The sequence below is a fragment of the Musca autumnalis genome, unplaced genomic scaffold (genome assembly GCF_047663935.1).
Source record: "Musca autumnalis isolate F117 unplaced genomic scaffold, ASM4766393v1 scaffold_1, whole genome shotgun sequence".
NCBI lineage: Eukaryota > Metazoa > Arthropoda > Insecta > Diptera > Muscidae > Musca > Musca autumnalis.
In genome coordinates, this window is record NW_027411644.1 from 76,512,115 (window position 1) to 76,536,631 (window position 24,517).

Here is a 24,517-nt window from a genome sequence, read left to right on the forward strand (position 1 = left end):
TTATAGGCCACTGTGGCCTAAGAAAAATGTTCTACATGCCAAAGTGGCTTTTTAACAATTTTCTATAAAAGTTTTAGGCCTATTAAGATATTTTTACAGAACTTAACAGGCCACTGTAGCCTATGAAAAATTATCTATAAAATTGTATAGACCAATTTGCCTTATAAAAGTTTTTCTATAAATTTTTATTGGCCACTGTGGCCTATGAAAAATGTTCTATATATTTTTATAGGGTCCAGTGGCCTATGAAAAATGTTCTATAAATGTTTATAGGCCACTATGAAAAATGTTCTATAAATTTTTATAGGCCACTATGAAAATTTTTCTACAAATTTCTATAGGCCACTGTAGCCTCTGAAAAAATTTTTATACATTTTTATGCGCCACTGTGGCCTATGAAAAATTTTCTATAAATTTTCTATAAAAACATTTTTTAATATAATTTTATAGGCCAAAAATGTTCTATAAGTTTTTATAGGCCATATAAAATTATATAAAATTTTTCAGAGGCCATAGTGGCCTATGAAAAATTGTCTATAAATTTTTATAGGCCACTGTGACCTATGAATAATTTTCACTGTGGCCTATGAAAATTTTTTTATAAATTTTTATAGACCACTGTGGCCTATGAAAAATGTTCTATACATTTTTATAGGCCACTGTGGCCTATGAAAAATTTTATATAATTTTTTATAGGTCACTGTGGCCTATGACAAATTTTCTGTACAATTTTATAGGCCACGGTGGCCTATGAAAAATTTTCTATAAATTTGTATAGGCTACATTTTTGCTGTAAAATTGTATAAGCCAGTATATAAAATAATTTTTTCCAAAATCTGAAAATATTTAGAATTTCTTGAAAGACATGGGCTTGATGGACATTCGATGCCCTATCCAAAAAAAAAAAAAAAATATTCCGTGGACGAACCTTTCCCCATTATTTAGTGGGGGCCCCAAAGTAATTACCATTAATATAGCAGTGGGAATATATTAAATTATTTTTTTCCAAAATCTGAAAATATTTAGAATTTTCTGAAAGACATGGGCTTGATGGACATTCGATGCCCTATACAGAAAAAAATATACCGTGGACGAACCCCTCCCCATTATTTAGTGGGGGGCCCCAAAGTAATTACCCTTTAGCAGCTTTCGTAGTGGGAATATATTAAATTATTTTTTTCCAAAATCTGAAAATATTTAGAATTTTTTGAAAGACATGGGCTTGATGGACATTCGATGCCCTATCCAGAAAAAAATATTCCGTGGACGAACCCCTCCCCATTATTTAGTGGGGGTCCCAAAGTAATTACCCTTTAGCAGCTTTCGTAGTGGGTATATAAAATGATTTTTTTCCATTTTTTTTGACACGTATATAATTATTTAAACCTTTAAACAAACCTCATTAATATAATAAAATTGTATGCAAAATGATTGCTCTGTTCCAGAACCTGCAAGAAGCTACTATTTTTTACTACGATAACATTTTTTCCTTTATATTATCGGAAAAAATAGTAAAAATTAGTAGATTCTTGCAGTACTGGAACAGACCAAAATATTTACAGTTTCCTTTCAGTTAAATATTGTTCAAATATTATAAAGATATTAATAGGTTCATTCTTAAATTAAATTTTGTCATTAAGTTCAAATTTAAATTTAGCCCTCGAAGTGCTGTTTACAATACGCTGTTGGTGGTTCGTGTCTTTGCTAAAATAAAATTTTCCAATTTGAAAACCAATTTATCTTCACACACATCTGTGGAAAATGTAATAAAATATTGCTAAAGCACTTAATATGAAGAATACCATAGATCCAAGGTTTCCCGTAATGAATTTGGTGTAGAGGTTTCTGAAAAATGACATTTCCATCAAAATCCCCACATTTAATAAATTTTTGAATTTTTTTGTATAATTTGTTTGGATAATGTATATAACTTTGTTTTTGGAATATCACGTTAATAGACACTGAATATGATTAGACATTTTGTTGATATTTTTTTTTTGTTTTTGTTGGATTAAATATCAGGATTTGTTTAGTATATTTTACTAGATGGTGGTGAATGATGAGCAAAATATTATTTTTAATTACGTTTTGTTTTATTTATTACTAATATGTGGTTTCCTTGTAGATTTTAATTACCGATTAATTTGATATGATTTTTATTATGTGTGGATTTTCACATAATTTTAATAATTATTTTTTTTTAATTATAATTGAGGAAGTTTAGTTTTGGTTTCTATGAAGATTTTTTTCTTTCATATTTAGATTTTAGATTAGGGACTATAGTAGAGTTCAAAGTTTATATTGGTTTACTTTTACTGATTTAAGTAGAAAAAGGTGGTCCATTTAATGATCGTATTCGTCAGCGTATTGATTTGAGTTCACATTATTTTTTCATGTTGGGGAATGGATGAAAATGAGTGGATGTGATGAGATGAAGTGAGAAAGATATTTTTAGTTTAGAAAAATAAAGTTAGTAAAATTAAAATAATATTTAGACGGAAATAATCATTATATAGTATCTCCAATAAAACCCTTATTGAAATGCAAATTTAAAAATTTTTCTCTTATCTTTAGACGACCTGAAATGAGTATTGAAAAAAATTAAATATAAAAAAAAAATCCCTTTTTCTATAAAAACCCCAAATTATAATGCCAAAAAATAAAACAAAAATTCTTTATTTTTTGTTTGATAAAATTAAAAATTATTTATTTAAAACTTAAGCAAACTAAAAGGCATAATTATGTGGGTTTGTTTGTGTGTGTGTTCTTTAAGAAGATACAAAGAAAAAATATACAATTTCTGTTTTTTAATATTTATAATAATAAGACTTTGTTTATAATGATTTACAAGAAAAATTAAAAAAAAAAAACTTAATTGAAAAATTAGCTGCAAAACAAAAATGCAAAAATAATAAAAAGAAAAACATTTTATATGACAATAAAGTATATGTATATTTTTTTAAAACTTAACAAACTAAAACACAAGAATTCAATTCTTATTTTTTCTTTCGTAATATATGTATGTAGATATTTTGTGTGGTTGTTGTTTTTATAAACATAATATGTAAATTTTTTGATTTGTTGAATTACTATTATGTATTTGTTTTGTATATGCGTGTGTGTTTTCTTTTTTTTTATAATGATATTTTTTTAAGTTTATATAAATTGTTTTTGTATTGGCTTTCCATTGCTTATTTTATAAATATTGCAGAATAATAATTATAATAATAAAACATAATAATTAAATAAAATAATAATTTCTTTTATAATGAAATATAAATGTATTTGTTTTTGTAATTTTCTTTTTTTCATGTTGTAGAATATTTTTTGTTATATTTTGTGATTTTTTTTCTATTATTATTTTTAGCTTAAATCATGTTTGTTTTTAATTTTAAATATTACACATTTGTTTCCATTTTATTTCTAATTTTTGTTTGATTATTATTTCTGGTTTTTTATTAATTTTTAAACAAAATACAATACACAGTACTTCATTTATTTAACATTAATATTTGTATGTATGACAATTTGAATGGTATATTATTTTAATATTTATTTTCTTTCAAATTTTATTTTCATGATTCGCATCGTTTATTTACTAATCGGTGTTCTGCTAATCGTTATTTGCATGGTTTTTTGTTTCATATTTTGTTAAAGGAAAAAAATCCTCTGTTTTTAATTTTTATACGCAAATGGCGTTGATGCTGCCTTGGGCGCCGTTTTTGTCGATTGGCTTAAATTGCTATTTGTTGTTGTTGTAGATGTAATTGTGGTTTCGCTAGCATCCTCTGTCATTGATGTTGTTGTGGTCGTCGTAGTTTCATCTTCCTCATCAAAATCGTTGTTATTGCCACCATTACTCTGCTCAGCTTCATCCTGTTCCAAATCCTCCTCCAAGGTTTGTTCAATTTCTTGTTCCGTTATAACAGTTACCAATTCTTCAACAGCTTTGCCTATGGCCTCTGTAACAGAAGAGGAGAGGTGGGAAAAAAGAAAAAAATAATAAATTAGCAAATTTATTTAAATTTACAATAAAAACAACAATAATTAACATTCAATATCCTTTACACCACAACACTGACATGCTTTTGGCAGGCTTTACACACTGGGCAACACATTTTTTTTTTCAAATATTCGGGCGTTACTTACTCACATACATGAAAAAATTTCTATAAATTTTTATAGGCCACTGTGGCCTATGAAAAATTTTCTATAAATTTTTATAGGCCACTGTGGCCTATGAAAATTTTTCTTTAAATTTTTATAGGCCACTGTGGCCTATGAAAAATTTTCTATAAATTTTTATATGCCACTGTGACCTATGAACAATTTTCTATAAATTTTTACAGGCCAGTGGGGCCAATGAAAAAATTTCTATAAATTTGCTTAGGCCACTGTGGCTTATAAAAAGTTTTCTCTAAATTTTTAAAGGCCATTGTGGCCTGTTCTACAATTTTTTATGCCACTGTGACCTATGGAAAAGTTGTCTATAAATTTTTATAGGCCACTATGAAAAATTTTCTATAAATTTGTATATGCCACTGTGGCCTATGAAAAAATTTCTATAAATTTTTAGAGGCCACTGTGGCCTATGAACAATTTTCTATACATTTTTATAGGCCACTGTGGCCTATGAACAATTTTTTATACATTTTTAAAGGCCAAAGTGGCCTATGAAAAATGTTCTATAAATTTTATGGCCTATGAAAAATTGTCTATAAAATTTTATAGGCCACTGTGGCCTATGAAAAGTTTTCTATAAATTTTTAGAGGCCACTGTGGCCTATGAACAATTTTCTATACATTTTTATAGGCCAATGTGGCCTATGAAAAATTTTCTATAAATTTTTATAGGCCACTGTGGCCTGAACATTTTTCTATAAATTTTTATAGGCCACTGTGGACTATGAAAAATGTTCTATAAATTTTTATAGTCCAAATTGGCCTATGAAAAATTTTCTATAAATTTGTATAGGCCACTGTGGCCTATGAAAAATGTTCTATAAATTTTTGTAGGCCACTGCGGCCTACGAACAATTTTCTATTAATTTTTGTAGGACACTGTGGCCTATGAAACATTTTCTATAAATTTTTATAGGCCACTGTGGCCTAAGAAAAAGTTGCTTTAAACTTTTATAGGCCACTGTGTCTTATGAAAAAATTTCTATTAATTTTTATAGGTCACTGTGTCTTATAAAAAATTTTCTATAGATTGTAATAGGTCACTGTGTCCTATGAAAAAATTTTTACAAATGTGTATAGGCCACTGTGCTCTATGAAAAATGTTGTATTGTATTAATTTTTTTAGGTCACTGTGCCTTATGAAAAATTTTCTATAAATTTTAATAGGTCACTGTGTTCTAGGAAAAATTTTTGTACCATTTTTTATAGGCCATTGTGCCCTATGAAGAATTTTCTATATATTTTTATAGGCCACTGTGCCCTATGAAATATCAATTATAACACAAAAAAGTAGCACAACATTTATTGAGGTTAGTGTCATTATGATGGTTGTATGTAAATTAAAATCTTTGATTCCCAGTGTTGACACATTAACACAAATATTTTTTTTTTTTTTTTTGAAAATTAGTGATGTTTTCATATTGATGTATGTTTGTATTAACAACCATGGATGTATTCATTCTTACAGGCTAAAAACACACAACATCTGTTTTTATTTTATATATATAAAATTTACCGTTTTATATTATCGTCGTTATAATTGAAAATTTCCTCTTAAATGGAAATTTAATTATGTTCTGATGTTTTTTTTTGCGGAAAATATCCATGAAAGCGTACAAAAAAGAGGTAGAAGAAAATAGCATGGATTAGTTTCAATTATGCCAAAGAATTTTCAAATATAACAACAAAAAACATGTTCAAAATACGATAATAAAAATTGGATGCAAAAATATATAAACAAGGGGAGGGAAAGTAATAATTGGAACTACAAAATATAAATCAAACCAAAACAATCCAATCAAACTTAAACAAATAAATGTGAATTGTAAGACGGAAGTGGGACGTTGAAATATTTAATATGTATTTTTGATAGAGAGAACGGTTTTAACTTGCTCTTAGCCTTTAATTTAAAATTTATTTAAAAATATGTTACCGTCTCACTTCCAAGTTAAATCATCTCAAAAACAAAAAAATCATGAGGAACTAAAAACTCAAACAAAAGAGTGGTTGGAATCAAACTTAAACAAAAAAGTGGTTGGAATCAAACTCAAACAAAAATAATCCAAAAATAAAATCCAAAAATGTGGAAAGCAGAGTAAAAATTATGGCAACAGAAAAAAATATGTTGAGAGTAATTTAAGAATGTCAATCAATAAAGAGGAACTTCAAACAAAAACTCAAACTAATCGAACCAACAAAAAAGTTTCGTAACCAACTCAAACTCATGAAAAACGTAAATCAAATTTGTGTCTTTAGGCTTTAATCGCCTACCACTATGTTGTTGTTGTTTTTGTTGTAACATACTGCTGTGTGGTGGTGGCGGTGGTCTTCCATCATCGGTTAGATAGGCACTCATTAAACCTCCAGCATTGGCGTTCATTACAGGATTCAAATCCAAACCTCCATTTCCGCTTAAAATATTACGTTGTTGTTGTTGCTGGTGCTGCTGTTGTTGTTGATGTTGTAAACCATGTAACTGTCCAGGAATTGGTGGAATTGGTGGTCCCGACATTATGTGATGTTTAGGACCGCCAACTCCTCCAGGTCCAGCTACTCCTCCTCCCACCATGGCAAGCTGCTGATCATTCATACCAATCATACCCACTACGACGTTTGGTTGGTTGTTTAAAGCGACGAAGTGTGTAGATTTTGTTGTTGTGGTTTGATGTTGTTGAAATGGTGATACGAACGATATTCATGGTTTGAAGGTGGTGGGTGGGTGGTATGCAACAAATGTTAGCCAAAATCAAACAAACACGAAAACGAAGAAAGTAAGAAACGACAAATGGAAGAAGAGAACAAGAAGAATGTGGAGAGAAAAAAACAATAATTTATGATTAGCGACAAATATTTTTTTTTTGGTTTGTAAATTGTTAAGTAAAAATGCGATTGAATGTAATTAATTTTATTACGTGGGGTATACACAAACTATCGACAGTAGGACTATCTATCGTTCCCTTTATAGTTTCCCAGATATAATTTCAACAATCCCAACAACTATTGCAATGATATACGAATATCATATCATACTTTTAAACTTGAATGACAGTGTTTTTATTTGACTGCTGAAAGGCCAACAACCTCAAGCATACCTGTGGTTGCCTTATATCACACTGACAAACAACCGATATTTGATCGGACCAAAAAGGCCTGAATTTTTGATTCTGCTTCCGGTTTCGAAACCGAAATTGGGCCGAATTTGTGAACAAATGTTATATGGAGCGTTTAACATGTATTCGGAGAAAATTCTTATGTTCCTGACAAGACTTCCGAATTCGAACGGAAATCTAAAATAGAGTCTTGATAAATTTGGAAGAAAATCAACAAAAGACAGGAGAAAAAATAAAAATAAAGGGGCAAATAAAAATACACTCAACAGAAAATGAAAGCTCCCTTTTAATGAAAATAAATCGGCAATAAAAATCCCTTATGCAAGTTGAGAAGAATTCTGAACGAATTTGAAGTATGTTCCGAAATTCTGGAGAGAATTCGGAGACATGAAGTTTTGTTTGCTGGGAAACATCATTCAAGTTTGATGTTGTATGTTCCACTCATGTACAATATATACCGTTATGCACGATGCGCACATGTTACGTCGATCTTTAATCATGTAAATCAGCTGTTTAACTTTAAAGAAATTAAAGCTTCGTTCCCGTACTTTTTAATAGTAAAACTCGTAAAAGAGAGAACTGCAAAGAAATTGTTCTCACACAAAAGTTTTTTGAAATAGTTCGGGAACGCAAAAATGGAAAATACGTCAAAAAAAAAAATTGGAACAAATGTCAAAGTCGGCGTATCAGCCAATCAGACGCCGGCAAGCGTGCTACTATTTTTTAATCGCCCAAATTTGTCGTGTAAAAAGTTTTTAACGAGAGCGTCATTCAGGGTCATTTTTGTTTAAAGAGAAATGAACATTTTACAACCTGTTTGGTTACGGGAACGCTTTTTCGGGTAAAATGTGTAAAAGTGGTAAAAATTGTAAAAACATTTTAGTTCTGGAACAAAGCATAAACTCAGTTTTCTTTGTTATGTGTTATGACCGTGTTGTTGTAAATAATTGTTTAATTTGATTGTTTTTAACGGGTTTTTTCTGTCAACGTTTCGTTAGTTTTGTTCCAACTTCATCAGAAGCTTTTTTTTATTGAAATTCAATTAGTTCTCTCTTTTCATTTTATATAAATTATTCTTATTGTTTGTTTTTTTTTTTTTTATTGTTGAAGATTCAATCTCATTTTCGATTGTTTGAGTGGAGTATTCCCCCATTGCACTATAGGTAATTTGCCCTGTTTTTGAGACAAAAATTAATAACAGCGGAATTAAAGCATTTTTTAACTTTTTAAATTATTTATGTGTAAAAGTGAGATAAAACAAAGATTTTTACAGATAAATTCGGATATAACGAACAACAGTTATAAGCAACTACGTATATAACGAACAAAGCTATTTTTTCCAATGCAATTTTCATTAGTTTTCTTATACACAACAAACTGTTGAAAACGATCACGGTAGTAAGTAACAAAAATTTTGTCCCCGCGAGTAGATTTTCCAATGAATTGTTACTACAGTTTTGTATATTTTTTGAATATACGCTAATAAAGACGAGTTTAGTACTCCCTTAAACCGTATCAATTATTAATATGTAATAGAGAGATAAAATAAAGCTTACTACTGCTGCACCGTTTATAGAAAACCACGGATATACCAAACAATTTGTCGCCATTACTTATTTTACTTGTAATGAAATTGTAAACAAAAATATTTTTTGCATTTATTGTTTATTTCCTCAAACCAAACTTCCCCAATTTTAGGACATTTTATTGAGAAGTAACCTAATAAAATTTCATAAATATCAAAAAACGGGCAAAATCGGGTTTTGAAACCTAGTAATACCAATGCAGAAGACTTTCAGTAATGTGTTCTAGGTGGCAAAATCACGGCCAAACACGGCCAATTTAGTATAAGTCTATATGAAGTTAGTTTAAAAAAAATAAAATATTTATTTCTAACTTTTTGTGTTTTTGGTCGCTACCCAAAACGTTTAAGCTATATTATATATTAAATAATTTCCTCTCGCAATTGCCAATCTATTCCATTTTACGTATATTTATATTTGGTTTATTTTTCCGCGGTTTTCAATACATTGAAATATGCCTTAAAATATATATTTTTTTAGTTCTTCTTCGAAATTCTCACTTTGACTGCAATTTAAACCGCGATAATGACGCTATTTTGAAAAATATCATTCATATTAATAAATTTTGACATGTTCTTTTTTCAATGCCAACTAAAAAATTATTATTATTAAAAGTTGCTAAATCGAGTTTTTGCCTCAAAAACTGGGCAAATTACCTATAGTGCATTGGCTCAACTTCATTTATTTCCCCTTTATTACAGAGAGTAATGTTTTTCAAAACGAACTGACAGTGTTGCAAAATTTTACTGATCGCTACCAATATCATGATTTCATCCCGGCGAAGGGAATTATCAATTGGCTTCTCAGTTTTTGAAATGATGCCTTTTTAGCGAAAAACCGAACTCTGTAAGTGTCTAGTATTCTCATATGAATGAGAATCACACTCACTTTCCGGCTTTTCCAAAGAAACACCAAAATCAAAATATTTTGCAAACATGTCAGCACGTATCAACTAAGAATTGTTCGAATTCTGTGAGTTGAAAAGAACACCAACACAGTTGCCTGTGAGGTTTTTATTGGAATTTTGTTTTTTTGTTTTTAACAAAGCGAATGAATGGAGCTTTGTTAAAAACAAAATTCCAATAAAAACCTCACAGGCAACTGTGTTGGTGTTCTTTTCAACTCACAGAATTCGAACAATTCTTAGCGATCAGTAAAATTTTGCAACACTGTCAGCTCGTTTTGAAAAACATTACTCTCTGTAATAGAGGGTAATAAATAAAGTTGAGCCAATGGGGGAATACTCCACTCAAACAATCGAAAATTATTCTTATTCATATAAATCGTTTAGATTTACGAAATCCACTCGATAGCGTATACGTCAAATAAAATCCGGTGGATTTATAACTAGGATTTATTTCACGTATACGCTATGAAATTGACATTTGAAATAGACTGTATTTATAAATACAAACGTACTATTATTCATTATTTGTTTGAATTTCGATCCAGAATTTATATCTGTATTCAGGGTGACACAGGGAATGAAAGATACCAAGCAACGGTCCTGACCGGCTTTAACATGGTGAAGCCCATGACTTATCTTTATCCCTCTTCCCATGATATTAAAATTATTCTTGGTGATTTTAATGCCAAAATTGGAAAGAAGAATATCTTTGGCCCAACACCCGGGAAATTCAGTCTCCACAGTGAAACATCTGACAATGGTATGAGACTGATAGACTTCGCAGCGGAAAAAGACATGGTAAACATTAAGTCTGTCTGGTTACTTTCCCAGCAAGAATTGTCCAGCAAGAACTTTCTCAGAGAGTAAGGGCTTTTTATTCTCTTTTGCTAGAAAATTGTAAAAAGTAAACAGACACCTTCCCAGCAAGCAATCAGCTGACTTGCCAAAACAGAACAATTTGTCCGCCAACAAAGGAAGCAAACACGTTGTATTTTATTAAAAATAAAAAATAAAATGAAACAAAAAAGTATTTTTCCACTTTACAAATTTGTTCTCCATAAAACAATACAATTAGACTATGCTATTTCCACAATAAAATTGTTTTTAATGTTCACAAACATAAATCAACAAAAAACTAAAAACGGCTGATTGATTGTTTTCAGGAAGAAGAAGAGCTTGCAAGTGCTTGCTAGAAGAAATTTGTCCAGCATGAATTTGCAAGCTCTCAGTGAAAGAACTGTCAAAATGTCTCTCTCGAATCGCTCTCTTTTGCTGGTTTTTTGTGTTAACAGACGACTTCCAGCAACAATTGGTACAAATTGTTACAAATTTTAGGTTAACCAGACACAGCTATTTATCGAGCGTATTGGATGTACGATCGTTTCGAGGAGCAAACTTAGACTCTGACCATCACCTAGCAAATAAAGTACGAACAGATACAACACGAAAGTTAGACTACGGTAAGCTGTAATCACAACAGATACCTACAGCATATGCCACCCAAATGCTTAATGAAAGCACTCCTCGTCCCGATAACATCAGCACAGTGGCAAAGTATTGCCCACCCACAGCCGCAAAATCTATACATGGATACAAGAGGCTTCCACCAAGGAACCCATGGCATGAGCAGAAGTGTTGTGCTGTTACCAAAGAGAAAAATGTGGTCACTCTGTAATCAGCAGCAACGCATAGCTGAGAGAGGAGAGACGTATTTTCGGCAGGAAAAAGAGAGAAATGGAAAAGCGGGAGTGTGAAAAAAGCGAGATGCACAGGAGCCAGAATGAAGTCCACAAATTCTCATACAAGAATTCTTAGATTCCTCCCGATCAGTTTGAAGAAGTTCTATAGAATAGTTTGCGGAAATAAAGAAATGTTCCACGTAAAAATTATAGTACGTTTACATTTACAAATTGTGTGCATTTCGACTGTCAATTACATTGCGTATACGTCAAATGAAAACTCATTTGAAATCCATTGGATTTCATTTACGTTTTAACAATGGAATTGACAGATGATTCGAGTGGATTTCGTAAATATAGACGTACTATAAACCACAACACGATACATTTACATTAATCGCGTTTACATATGCTTATCAGCTGGTTCGTGGAACACTTTTTGCTAATCAAAGTGAGACAAAATAAAGTTATCTTCAGAACAATCACTCGTAATAAAGGAAAAGTATTATTTGGACTGTTCGATAACCCAAAAGTTCGTAAAAATTTTTACAAAATGCTGTTAGATAACAAACGTGTTCAGTAAACGAGAAATGAGAAGTAGTTTCAAGAACTTGCAAATACTTTCTACTTGCGAAGTTAGCAAACAGACCTATTGTCGTTAATTTTAACTGATCTTTTGGAAAAATACTAGTGGATTTTGTCGGAATAGTTGTAAAGTAAACCCAAAACCATTGACCTGCTAATATTTTGCGTAAAATAAAAAAATAACTCATATAGATGATTTCCAAAGAATTTTTGTAAAAGTATTACCGATCATGTGTAACAAAATCTATAATTACCACAACAACAACTCTGTTTTGGCCGAAAATTCTTCAAGTTGTCAAGATGTTTGTTTACGTTTTCATACAATTCATTCACAATAACAATGTGACAGATTGAAACCACGACGCTGGCTTTTTCGCCACCTTATACACTTACCCGGATTAACCCAGTGGGTTTGGATTTCAAATGTCAATTCCATAGCGCAAACGTCAAATAAATCCTCTCGAAGTGGGTTAACCAGGCAAAAAACTATAGTGTAACCGCACTATTACGTGGGGTACACACGATCAGTTTTGACTGTCAGTTTTGCTCAAATAATCGGTTGCTTGCCAGTGTGGCCGTTCATTTTTGTCAGTCATCAGGCAACCACAAAATATTTTGTGGTTGCTGGACAGTTTGACATTTATCGATATTTCCGAAAAATCGACAGTCAAAACTGATCGTGTGTACCCCGCTTTATAATATCATTATGATGCGTACTTTTTCCTATTATCTAGTTCAGGCGGAACGCTTTTCTCGATAATGGAAAGTGAACCCAAGAACGTCTGTCTTCAAAACATTGGCTTCTAACCAAAACTGAGAATTTAAACGCATATTTGGTCTGTACGATAATTTTCCTAGCAGTAATTACTCAGCAAGTTCCAGCAACTTCTCTCAGTGAATTTTACTCTCTCAAGCAAGAAAAGTTGCAGAAAGTTATCGAACAACATTTTGCAAAAACTTGCACGAAAGTCAGCTGTTTCCGAAAACGTATGAAAATTGTTTTTGTTTCTTTTGATATTTTAAACCGGATGGAACAAAAACATATATTTAAAAATTGCATTTGACTTATTTAAAGCTGTAATCCTATCAACAACGCTTTAAAATCTAAAAAAAGTGAAATTGTGAAATTTTCTTGGTCAAAAATGTTAACATTTCAAGTTGTTTACATTTAACAGCTGATTAAAAGTCAGCTGGTCGAACTTACAAATTTTTACGGAACAAATTTTCCCAGCAAAAATTTTCAAGTTCTCAGTCACAAAACTCTCCAAAAATCTCTCCAAACTCGCTCTTTTTTCTGGATAATTTTGTTATCGAACAGCAATCAGTAAAAATTTGTACGAATTTTTACAAATTTTTGGGTTATCGTACAGACCTATTGTAAAAATGTATTTTGCAACTATGCAAGGCCTATAGAAGGTCGGCCATTCAGAGTTCTGTTAACAACTTTTGACAACAAACATAATAGATTTTAAAGACGAGCTTGCTGACCAAGATCCTTTTTGTATTTTAAATCACAATAATGTTTTTGACAACAAACATAACAATCAGGTGGGCTTAGTGTCCAACTGTATAAACTGTGCAACTGTGCATTGTCGAAGATTATTTAGGAACAGATCTTGGACATCTAACGCATGAACTAACATTTCGGGTAAATATTATTATAACAAAGCCATGGTGGAATAATAAGGTGTTACGCCAAAAAAAGATGATCTTCATACCAGTTTTCAAAATGCGTTATTGTGAATAAAATCACATACAAAATGTAAACAAGCAATTCACAGTAATGCATAATTTTGAGCAAATTTGACGTTTGACATGATTTGATGTAACACCTTCTTATTCCACCATGAACAAAACTAATTATTTACGGAAGTCCCGGTCCACACTAGAGTGAATTTCATTAAAAAATTTCATGAAATTAGGCGTTCTTAGGTCGAATTCCCCACAACAGCAATGTCATGATTTTACTCTACTATGGAACTCGATCTAGAGACGCATAATTTCATGCTAAAATTCAGTGAAATTACTCTAGTGTGGCCCGGGACGAAGGAAATTTTAAAATTATTAAAAATGCTCCACGTATTTTTTTTCGAAAACTAACCACAACACGATACGATTACCACTAAGCAAGTGTAAATTTTTGCCGGCATAAATTTAATATAGGGACTGGATTCGGATCGATGATTTAAAAAATTTCGGTTTGAAGAAAAATTTTGTTTGCGTTAGGCGATATTTGTTCCTGGCCATAGGAGAAAGTCTTAAATCCCCGGCCGAAGGCCGGCTATATGTACATATATGAAAAAATTTCGATTTAAAGTAAACATATCGTCAAAACCAAGGGATTTTTTGAACTTTCGGAGCCTATATCTCGGGAAGTATGGACTTCCTGCCCATGATATGTATATTGGCGTGATCAGCACTGCAATCCCTATCTGTGGTAAAAATTTCAGGTCGATCCGAATCCAGTCCAAAAATTCAATCAGCTTTTTTTTTGTCTATCCGGTGGTTCGCGGGAAACGCTTTTCGCCGGCGAAAAGTGAAACCAACTAAACTTTTGATTTTAAATTGTGTAAAAAATGCGAAAAAATTATTAAATTCAGCAAAAAACAAACAAGCCATGCAAATGTTTTTTGAAATATCACACAGATTTTTTTTTTGGCAAATATAAAAAAACTGGGATATGTGAGACGACATGTAAAACAGTTGATGTCGTTTGGTGGGGGGAAACAAAGATAATTTTCATTTTAAAACGAAAAATAAAATGTTTCCAGTTAATCGAAGGAAAAGCGAATATTTATGGACATGAGCGCCATATGATTTCAAAACAATCACCCCCAAAAACAATGGGATGGCAACAATGTTTAGGAGTGGTAGTTGATGTTCTTGTTGTTTTTCTTGTTGCTGTTGATGGTGGGTAATCCATGTTCAGGGATTCATAAGCTTGTTGATATTTTCATAAATTTTATTAAATTCCAAAGCAATTATGATGGAATCTTAGAAAAGGTGAGAGAATTTTTTGTATAAACTCCATGTAAAAAGCGTTCCAAAGCGGGCGGAATTTACTTACTTGTGTTCTGGTCATAATGGCCATTTTGTTGATTCATCTTGGCCGGTGAGTCGGTGTTCAATTGTGAAGCTGTCACGGAACGTGTTTGCAAGGTGTTTGGTTTGGAATTCAATGCGGAGCCGGGGGTGCTAACCGTGCCACCATTATTGGGTTCATCCAATAGCTGGCGCAAACGTTGCAGCTGGGCCTCCAGTTGACGATTGTGATCTTCAAGTATTTGCATGCGGGCCTCCAGTCGGCCTTTGTGTTGGCGCAGTAGTTTGGCCTCGGCCATCATGTCCTGGAAATAGAGAGTTTTTGTTTTATTTCTGCCTTAGGAAGTTAATGAGAATATATGGTACTTACCTGTCCATGTTCTCCCTGGTTGTTGCCACTTGCCGCCAGACCACCCACCGATGAATTGGAATGTTGCATGCCTGTTGCATCATCGGGTGTGGTGCTCTGTTGTTTGGTCATCAATTGTTGATATTCTGCCTGCAGATTGGAATTCTCCTCCTCCAAATCTCGTATTATGGCTTCCAATTCTTCTCTTTGCTCTGCATCCATGGCGGCCATAACTTGCACTGGCGATTTGGGGGCAGCACCATTATTTGTTGGCAATGCCATGCAATATTGAGCAATCAATTGATGTTCATCATCACTGTCGGGAGTGGAGTTGGAACCAGTACCACCACCATACTCAACTTGGGCCAATCTTGTGGCATACATTTCCAGTCTTGAGTGCATATCATTTTGCAGCGTATGGGTGGTATGTTGGGGACTGGGAGCTGGACTTTCCAGGGCATCACCCTCCAATACACTTTGAACCGGCAAATAGCCCACCCTAGGATGTTTCTTGAAATATTTGCGTGACTTGAATTTGTTTTTCAATGCTCGAGTAAAGTCTCTAACATCTTCGGTTGATGTGGTCTGTAAGAGGTTGAGGAAGAAAAAAAATTAGTTTTTATAACTTTGCCAATATCCGTTTGCCGTTGCTCAACAATGATGATGATGACTTACCGTTGTACAGTATTCATGCATGGGATGACTTAGTTTATGGTTTTTGGCATTACGTCCAAAGAAGAAACACTTTTGGCACATGTCAAAATTGAAGCACTTAAGGCAACGATAACGGAAGCCAACTATTGGATACTCTTTGCATATGTTACATTTGGCCTAGAGAAAGAAAGATGGAAGGAGAAGAATTAAAATAAACATTCAAGAGAGGCGAAAGAGGTATATGAAAAACACATATTTAACATCCTCATAGACAACTCAAGTGTTAATTAAGTGCCAAGTTAGTTTCCAGTAGAACCAACGTACTGGCTCTCCTTGTTTCTTGTGTAAACTATGTATGGTTGCTTACCTGATGTTTAGCACTTTCAGCAGCTGCCAAACGATGCAATACCGGTAGCCAAACTAAACTTTGTGGTTCATGCTGTAACCAAGCCAGGAAGTGATGTAATTCAATCGAAAGTTCTTGATTGGAATCAATTGCTGTACGGATGTGTTGGTGAGTGAGTAAGTGTGGCCCATAGCATGTAAATGGTATGTAAAGAAAGGAAGAAATGTTTAAATTGTAATTAGTGTCAATGTGTTAACTGACATGATAACGATAACTGTCGGCAAAACAACCGAACAAACTAAAAAAATTAACTTTAAAATAGTTTGTATGCCAGACTTGTGGCATAAAGTTTTAATGGGGCATCCCATTCATGTTCATGTTCATCTTGTCTGTGCCACCCCCTCTGAATAAATATACAATATTTACATTTACTTCAAAGCCAAATATGCAAATTATGTATGCAAATTAACAAAACGAAAAAAGAAGAAGTAACCAAATGCATACATATTTAAATAGCAAAGGAAGACACTTCAGGAGTCCTGCAGAGGAAAGGAAATATAATTATGAACTTTTCGAAAAAAAGTTACTAGACAACTTGACCTGAGCAAAAGTTAAGATAAATATTTAAAAGCTATTTAAACAAGTAAATTTGAATTAAAGTTCATGAGGTGAGACATGTATATTTTTTGCTCACTTGAAAATATAAAACAGAGCAACAGAGGTCAACATAAGCGTGGATTTTTTTAAAAAGACTTTTTTCAAGCGCCAACATATGCGTGGATTTTTACGAAGACTTTTTTCAAGGGCCAACCCAAGCGTGGATTTTTAAGAAGACTTTTTTCCAGGGCCAACCCAAGCGTGGATTTTGTAAGAAGACTTTTTTCAAGGGTCAACCTACCCGCGGATGCTTTAAACAGACTTTTTCAAAGGCCAACATAAGGTTGGATTTTTTAAGAAGACTTTTGTCACGGGCCAACATAAGCGTGGATTTTTCAAGAAGATTTTTTTCAAGGGCCAACATTGGTGTGGACTTTATAAGAAGACTTTTTTCAAGGACCAACCTAGGCTTCTATTTTTAAGAAGACTTTTTCAAAGGCCAAGCTAGGCGTGGATTTTTTAAGAAGACTTTTTTCAAGGGCCAACCTACTCGTGAATGTTTTAAGAAGACTTTGTTCAAGGGCCAACCTAGGCTTCTATTTTTAAGAAGACTTTTTTCAAAGGCCAAGCTAGGCGTGGATTTTTTAAGAAGACTTTTTTCAAGGGCCAACCTAGGCGTTGATTTTTTAAGAAGACATTTTTCAAGGGCCAGCATAAGCGTGGATTTTTAAGAAGACTTTTTTTAAGGGCCGACATGGGCGTGGATATTTTAAGAAGACTTTTTTCAATGGCCAACCTAGGTGGGGATTTTTAAAGAAGACTATTTCAAGTGCCAACATAAGCGTGGATTTTTTAAGAAGACCTTTTTCAAGGGCTAACCTAAGCGTGGATTTTTAAGAAGACTTTTCTCAAGGGCCAACATAAGCGTGGATTTTTTAAGAAGACCTTTTTCAAGGGCCGACGTAAGTGTGGATTTTTAAGAAGACTCTTTTTAAGGGCCAACATAAGCGTGGATTTTTTAAGAAGACATTTTTCAAGGGCTAACCTAAGCGTGGATTTTTTAAGAAGACCTTTTTCAAGGGCCGACCTAAGCGTGGATTTTTAAGAAGACTATTTTTAAGGGCCAACATAAGCGTGGATTTTTTAAGAAGACCTTTTTCAAGGGCCAACCTTAGCGTGGATTTTTAAGAAGACTTTTTTCAAGGGCCAACCTAAGCGTGGATTTTTAAGAAGACTTTTTTCAAGGGCCAACATAAGCGTGGATTTTTTAAAAAGACTTTTTTCAAGGGCCAAGATTGGCGTGGATTTTTTAAGAAGACTTTTTTCAAGGTCCAACCTTGGCGTGGATTTTTTAAGAAGACTTTTTTCAAGGTCCAACCAAGGCGTGGATTTTTTAAAAAGACTTTTTTCAAGGTCCAACCAAGGCGTGGATTTTTTAAGAAGACTTTTTTCAAGGTCCAACCAAGGCGTGGATTTTTTAAGAAGACTTTTTTCAAGGTCCAACCAAGGCGTGGATTTTTTAAGAAGACTTTTTTCAAGGTCCAACCGAGGCGTGGATTTTTTAAGAAGACTTTTTTCAAGGTCCAACCAAGGCGTGGATTTTTTAAGAAGACTTTTTTCAAGGTCCAACCAAGGCGTGGATTTTTTAAGAAGACTTTTTTCAAGGTCCAACCAAGGCGTGGATTTTTTAAGAAGACTTTTTTCAAGGTCCAACCAAGGCGTGGATTTTTTAAGAAGACTTTTTTCAAGGTCCAACCAAGGCGTGGATTTTTTAAGAAGACTTTTTTCAAGGTCCAACCAAGGCGTGGATTTTTTAAGAAGACTTTTTTCAAGGTCCAACCATGGCGTGGATTTTTTAAGAAGACTTTTTTCAAGGGCCAACATATGCGTGGATTTTTTAAGAAGACTTTTTTCAAGGGCCAACATAAGCGTGGATTTTTTAAGAAGACTTTTTTCAAGGGCCAACATAGGCATGCATTTTTTAAGAAGACTTTTTTCAAGGGCCAACATAAGCGTGGATTTTTTAAGAAGATTTTTTCAAGGGCCAACATAAGCGTTGATTTTTTAAGAAGACTTTTTTAAGGGGCAACATAAGCGTAGGTTTTTAACAAAACTTGTTTCAAGGGCCAACATAAGCGTAGATTTTTAACAAAACTTGTTTCAAGGGTCAACATAAGCGTAGATTTGTAAGAAAACTTGTTCTTCAAGGGCCAACATATGCGCGGATTTCTTAACGAATATTTTTTCAATGAAATTTTTCTCGAATCAATATTTTTGGATTCTTAAGATTTTTTTAATATTTTGTCCTTACCTTCTTGAGAAATACCAGCTCTCTCTAAGCAGGAACGCACCGATGGTTCAATATTTGAACCACCAAAAGCAGCTACTTCACCCAATTGGCGAGGTACCTAAAATCACAGAAAAAAACAACAACATACAAAATGAGTACACAACTCACTCAAAATTCCCCATGATTATTATTCCTCCACACTTACCTGTATACAATCATGCAACAACAAACCCAATTTGCGTTGATCAATTTTACGTTCAGGATCGGCAATTAAACGGAATAGATAACGATATTTCTCTTCCAAATGGCCACGACACAATAAAACCAAGCCCACCTTGTAAAATAAAACAAACCAAAATCCAATTAAATAATCTCCTATCTAACACTTCACTCACGACCTACCTTAAAACTTAATACTCTTATCTGTCCGGTGCGTTGAGAATCATAAACATTTAATATCCAATTGATGGCTAAATCCAATGATTTTGTTAAATCGATTTTATCCAATGTGACATACAATGAATGCAACACCGTTGTCATATCGGGTATATCAATTAATTTATCATTTTGTGCCCTCAAACCATGGCGATCAAACGATTCAATGGCTGCGGCCATTGGTATACGATCGAGCGAAAGGGATTTTTGTACCGAACGTAATTTCATGGCAGTACGATAGGCGGAGAAGCGTATCTCATTTAGATCAGCTAAACTTTTCATTAGTTCAATCATGTCAGGATGATCCCAGTGGGTGGTTTCACGTTCATGGCTAAGAGATGGAGGAATGGGAAAATTAGTTGTTGTTTAAGGTTTTTTTTTGAAAGTTCTAAACTTACTCTATGTAATAAGGCACATTGGATGCTGTGGTTGCTCTCTCCCAGGGTGGATTAACACTTTGTCCCAGATTTGGTATTGGTCCAATTGTGCCACTGTTCGATGTCAAACGACCATCTTCACCATTTTCGATATTTTGATTGCCACCGGCATTCAGCAAAACCTTTTGACGTTCATCCATGGCAATGTGTAGCAATTTCATTCTGCAAACGATCCAAATTATAAGATGGAAATAAGATAGGTGGGCAAAGTTTTTTCAATAACCATTGTTATCGAACCAGATTTCTCGCTGTTATCGAACAAGTTTTTAGGAAAAACATTTTTACCGATCACGATTTTTATTGATTTATAAGTTTTTATTATAAGAAAATATTTATCGAATAACTTTTCTACGAAAATTGTTGTTATCGAACAACTTTTCTACTGAAAATTTTGTTATCGACCAACTTTTCAATGTAAAATGTTGTAATCGAACAACTTTCCTGGAGAAAATTTTGTTATCGAAAACCATTGTTGTTATCGAACAACTTTTCAACAGAAAACTTTTTTATCGAACAACTTTTCTATAGAATTTGTTGTTATCGAACAACTTTTCTGTAGAAAATATTCTTATCCACAACTTATTTAGCGAAAATTTTGTTATCGAACAACATTTACATATAAAACGTACTTATCGGACAACTTTCGATAACAAAATTTTCTATAGAAAATGCTGTTATGCAGCAACTTGTCTATTAAAATTTTATAATCGAACAACTTTTCTATAGAAAATGTTGTAATCGAACAACTTCCCCATAGAAAATGTTGTAATCGAACATCTTTTCTATAGAAAATGGTGCTATCGAACAAATTTTCTATAGAAAATGTTGTTATCGACAACTTTTTCATAGAAAATGTTGTTATCGAAAAACGTTTTCATAGAAAATGTTGTTATCGAACAGTTATTTTATAGAGAATGCTGTTATCGAACAACTATTCTACAGAAAATGATTTTATCGAACAGCTATTTTATAGAAAATGTTGTTATTGAACAACTTTTCTATTGAGAATGTTGTTATCGAATTTTTCACAGAAAATGTCCTTAGCGAAGAAAATTTCCAGAGAATATATTGTTATTGAACAACTTTTCTATGGAAAATGTGGTTATCGAACAACTTTTCTATAGAAAATGTCCTTAGCGAAGAAAATTTCAATATAAAATGTTGTTATCGAAAAACTTTTCTGTAGAAAATGTTGTTATGAACAACTTTTCTATGGAGAATGTTATTATCGAAAAACTTTACCATGGGAAATGTTTTTATCGAACAACTTTTGTATCGAACACATTTTTGAATAACTTTTCTATGGAAATGATGTTATCGAACAACTTTTTCATAGAACATTTTGTTATCAATTCAGATTTTTTAATCTTACCTTGTATTCAGATCTTCTAATTTTGAGAGACAACTTGCTGGCACCAAAACTTGATTAGCTGTAAAGAATGATTGCTGTTCGTTGCAATCATCGAGTAGAGCACCTGCTGTGGTCATCTTATCACGTAATCGTTGTAAATGTTGTAGTTGTTCGCTGGCCTCTGCACTGGTGGCTGGTACAACCCAGGCATTTTTGGTTTGTTCCGCCGAAGCAATGCGGGAACTTAAGTCTTCCAAGACCTTTTGGAATTGGCGCATTTTCTGTAATGGAAAGAAAAATAGAAATACAAATCAGATAAGGGAGTCAAGGAAAAATATGAACATATCGATAACTTTCGATAAAATGTATATAATGAATAAAATACATATCGTCACCATAAATGCCCGAAGACGTAACCGACATGAAAATCGAAATTCGTTTTTTGACGTAATCTGATACATAAAGCTAAAATACATGCTCTGGCAAAAATTCAAGCTTCTACGTTCAAAAACAACGATCCTATTCAAGAAACGGCATTTCAGAAAATGGGATAATATTGCAGATTTTGTTGTAATGGAGGATCTCAAAACTAAGCACTTCAGCGGTTTTGGTTTCACTACTTATTACCCTTCGTATAGGATCGATAATATCCCATATTCTCGCCTTCATAAGATTAATATTCTATAAAACAGTTTTTAATTTTATAACGTTTTTTGCTTCTCCTGTAAAGTTTTCGTTTTGTGGGTTACGTCTTCCGGCATTTATGGTGACGATATGTTTCTTCTGTAGTGCGATTCTGTAACTTTTTTAGGTAACGAACCGACATCGGTAGTTAACAAAAATATTCGGTTGAATTAACGATTGTGCTATTCTGTAACTTTATGTTACCGATTGTAGAAATCGTTAACTCATAACGACGAATATCGATGGAAAGACAAATTGTCAAATATTATATTTCAATATTTATTAATTCATTTTTAAGTAGAAAATATTATTTTTTCGGAACAACAGAAGATAAATCGTCTCCAGGAGGAAAAGGGTCTGTTTTTTGGAGGAATATGCCGAAAATAAGTGGCTGGAAGGACCCAAACAATGCGTAATACTAGGATACTTTCAACTTCTAAAGCATCAAGTGTAGTGTGTATGTATGTATTTCTACGAGGCAAATAACAATTCTTGTCATAGATTTTGGTGGTTTTATTCCAGGCTATTAAACATGTCATTAGCATCAATGCATTAGCTCGGCAAGGCAATATACAGAATATCTCGAATTTATGGATTAGAAGTGGAACTTGTCTTTTAGACCAGTACATTTGCCTGCAATCTAAGGAATGGTGCATATATACATCTCCGTGGTGTAACAAAATAAGCTGAATTATTTATGTTCAATAGATGTATGTAATCATAATCATTGGTCAGAAGGTCATTTCTTATTGAACACATCCCTCGTGTGTGTGATATAAAAATATTAAAGTGGTAGAATCCTATACGTATGTATTTAAAGCGATGTTTTATTTTGTCTATTTTCAAAGGTAGGATCATATTTTGCGTTTTGGCGCTTTGTAAGGAAATTATGAATAGCGCAATTAAAAGAAGGTCCGTGTTTTGGTATAGCCCCCACTGTACCTACCGATTTTATGTATTTTGAGAATTTCAACTACTTTTTGACCTAAGTACCTGTTATTTGGCACTTGCGGTTCCCAGCGGTCATTAAACATATCCACGAAAAACTTTCACCATAAGTCCACGTTTTGGTAGAGCCCCCATATAACGGTACCTCCCGACTTTCTTTATTTTGAGGATATTTGACATTTCAGGTTCCCTGTGGTAACAAAACTAATCCACCAAAAATTGTCAACATAGGTCAATAATGCGGAATTTACCTTATATACACCCGCCTTATTAACTTATGTGCATATAAAATCGCCCTTCTTAAAGGAAATCAGCTAAATATTGCAATAAAGTACTGTCGTTAAGTCTTAACGACTACTTTTTTTTGGTTGTTAACTTAACAATAATTTTCGGTAATTAACGACATAATTTACCGACACAAATCGTTAACATTTTTATACAGAATAGCACTTACCGAAAATTATCGTTAACTACCGACATTCGTCGTTAATTCTGTCGTTAAGGAGTTACAGAATCGCACTACTGATAAACTTTAGCATAACGAATTTTTTTTATTTTATAACATGTTGTAGAAATTTTTATAAAATGCATACCACAATATACAAATTATTGAAATTGTGAACTCTTTGCATTTGATTTCACATAAAAATTCTCTGATTTGCAAGTTTGTAATTTCTTTTTTAGTAATTCCATAAAAGTTTCTTGCAAATTGCCACGGTTTTAGCTTCCATGATGCCAATTCCCAATGTAATTACCAAGTTTAATTAAATTCATTTTCTTCACCCAATAGACCATTATATTGCCTTGCAGTTGACTTCATTTCTCGGTCTGATGTTGTTGTTGTCTTTTTAAATTTGCAGAAAATAATTAAATTCTGGAATAACAACGACAACGATGGCTACCATGAACATTTATCATAACAAAACAAATTCAGACTATTGTTCTGACTTCAAGTGGCATTATGACAATGAAATTTGAAAAAAAAAGAAATATATACATTTTGACTACACACCCATATAATGTAATCGTGGTCCTGTAGCCAGTTAGTAATGCTGAGAACAAGTTACGCAGCAATGAAGTGCATAGAAATTTACATGGCGAAAAAAAATAGGGCAAGATTAATGGTATACTTAGAAAATGATGTTATCGAACAATTTTACTATAGAAAATGTTGTTCTCGAACAACTTTTCTATACAAATTGTTGTTATCGAACAACTTTTCTGAAAAAATTTTGTTATCGAACAACTTTTCTATAGAAAATTTAGTTATCGAAAAGTTTCACTATAGAAAATGTTGTTATCGAACAAATTTTCTATAGAAAATGTTGCTTTTTTTAT

At 32.8% G+C, this 24,517-nt stretch overlaps 1 protein-coding gene across 13 annotated transcripts in view; it reads right to left on the reverse strand.

Moving 5' to 3' along the window:
- Nucleotides 1–3,427: 3,427 nt before the first annotated feature.
- Dys (Dystrophin) overlaps nt 3,428–24,517 on the reverse strand; it is a 917,866-nt gene continuing 896,776 nt past the window's right edge. For 12 of the 13 annotated variants that reach the window (XM_073982331.1, XM_073982322.1, XM_073982305.1 and 9 more), the window contains 10 exons: nt 21,569–21,828; nt 20,158–20,358; nt 19,727–20,090; nt 19,530–19,658; nt 19,346–19,442; nt 16,459–16,589; nt 16,113–16,268; nt 15,459–16,022; nt 15,114–15,393; nt 3,428–3,962 (listed from right to left, as the gene is read on the reverse strand). In XM_073982331.1, coding sequence (XP_073838432.1) covers nt 3,676–3,962; nt 15,114–15,393; nt 15,459–16,022; nt 16,113–16,268; nt 16,459–16,589; nt 19,346–19,442; nt 19,530–19,658; nt 19,727–20,090; nt 20,158–20,358; nt 21,569–21,828 — 2,469 coding nt within the window. In that variant the 3' untranslated portion in view covers nt 3,428–3,675. Of the gene's footprint in view, nt 3,963–6,453; nt 6,787–15,113; nt 15,394–15,458; nt 16,023–16,112; nt 16,269–16,458; nt 16,590–19,345; nt 19,443–19,529; nt 19,659–19,726; nt 20,091–20,157; nt 20,359–21,568; nt 21,829–24,517 lie in introns of all 13 variants that reach the window. The other variant, XM_073982338.1, reaches the window with a different exon arrangement.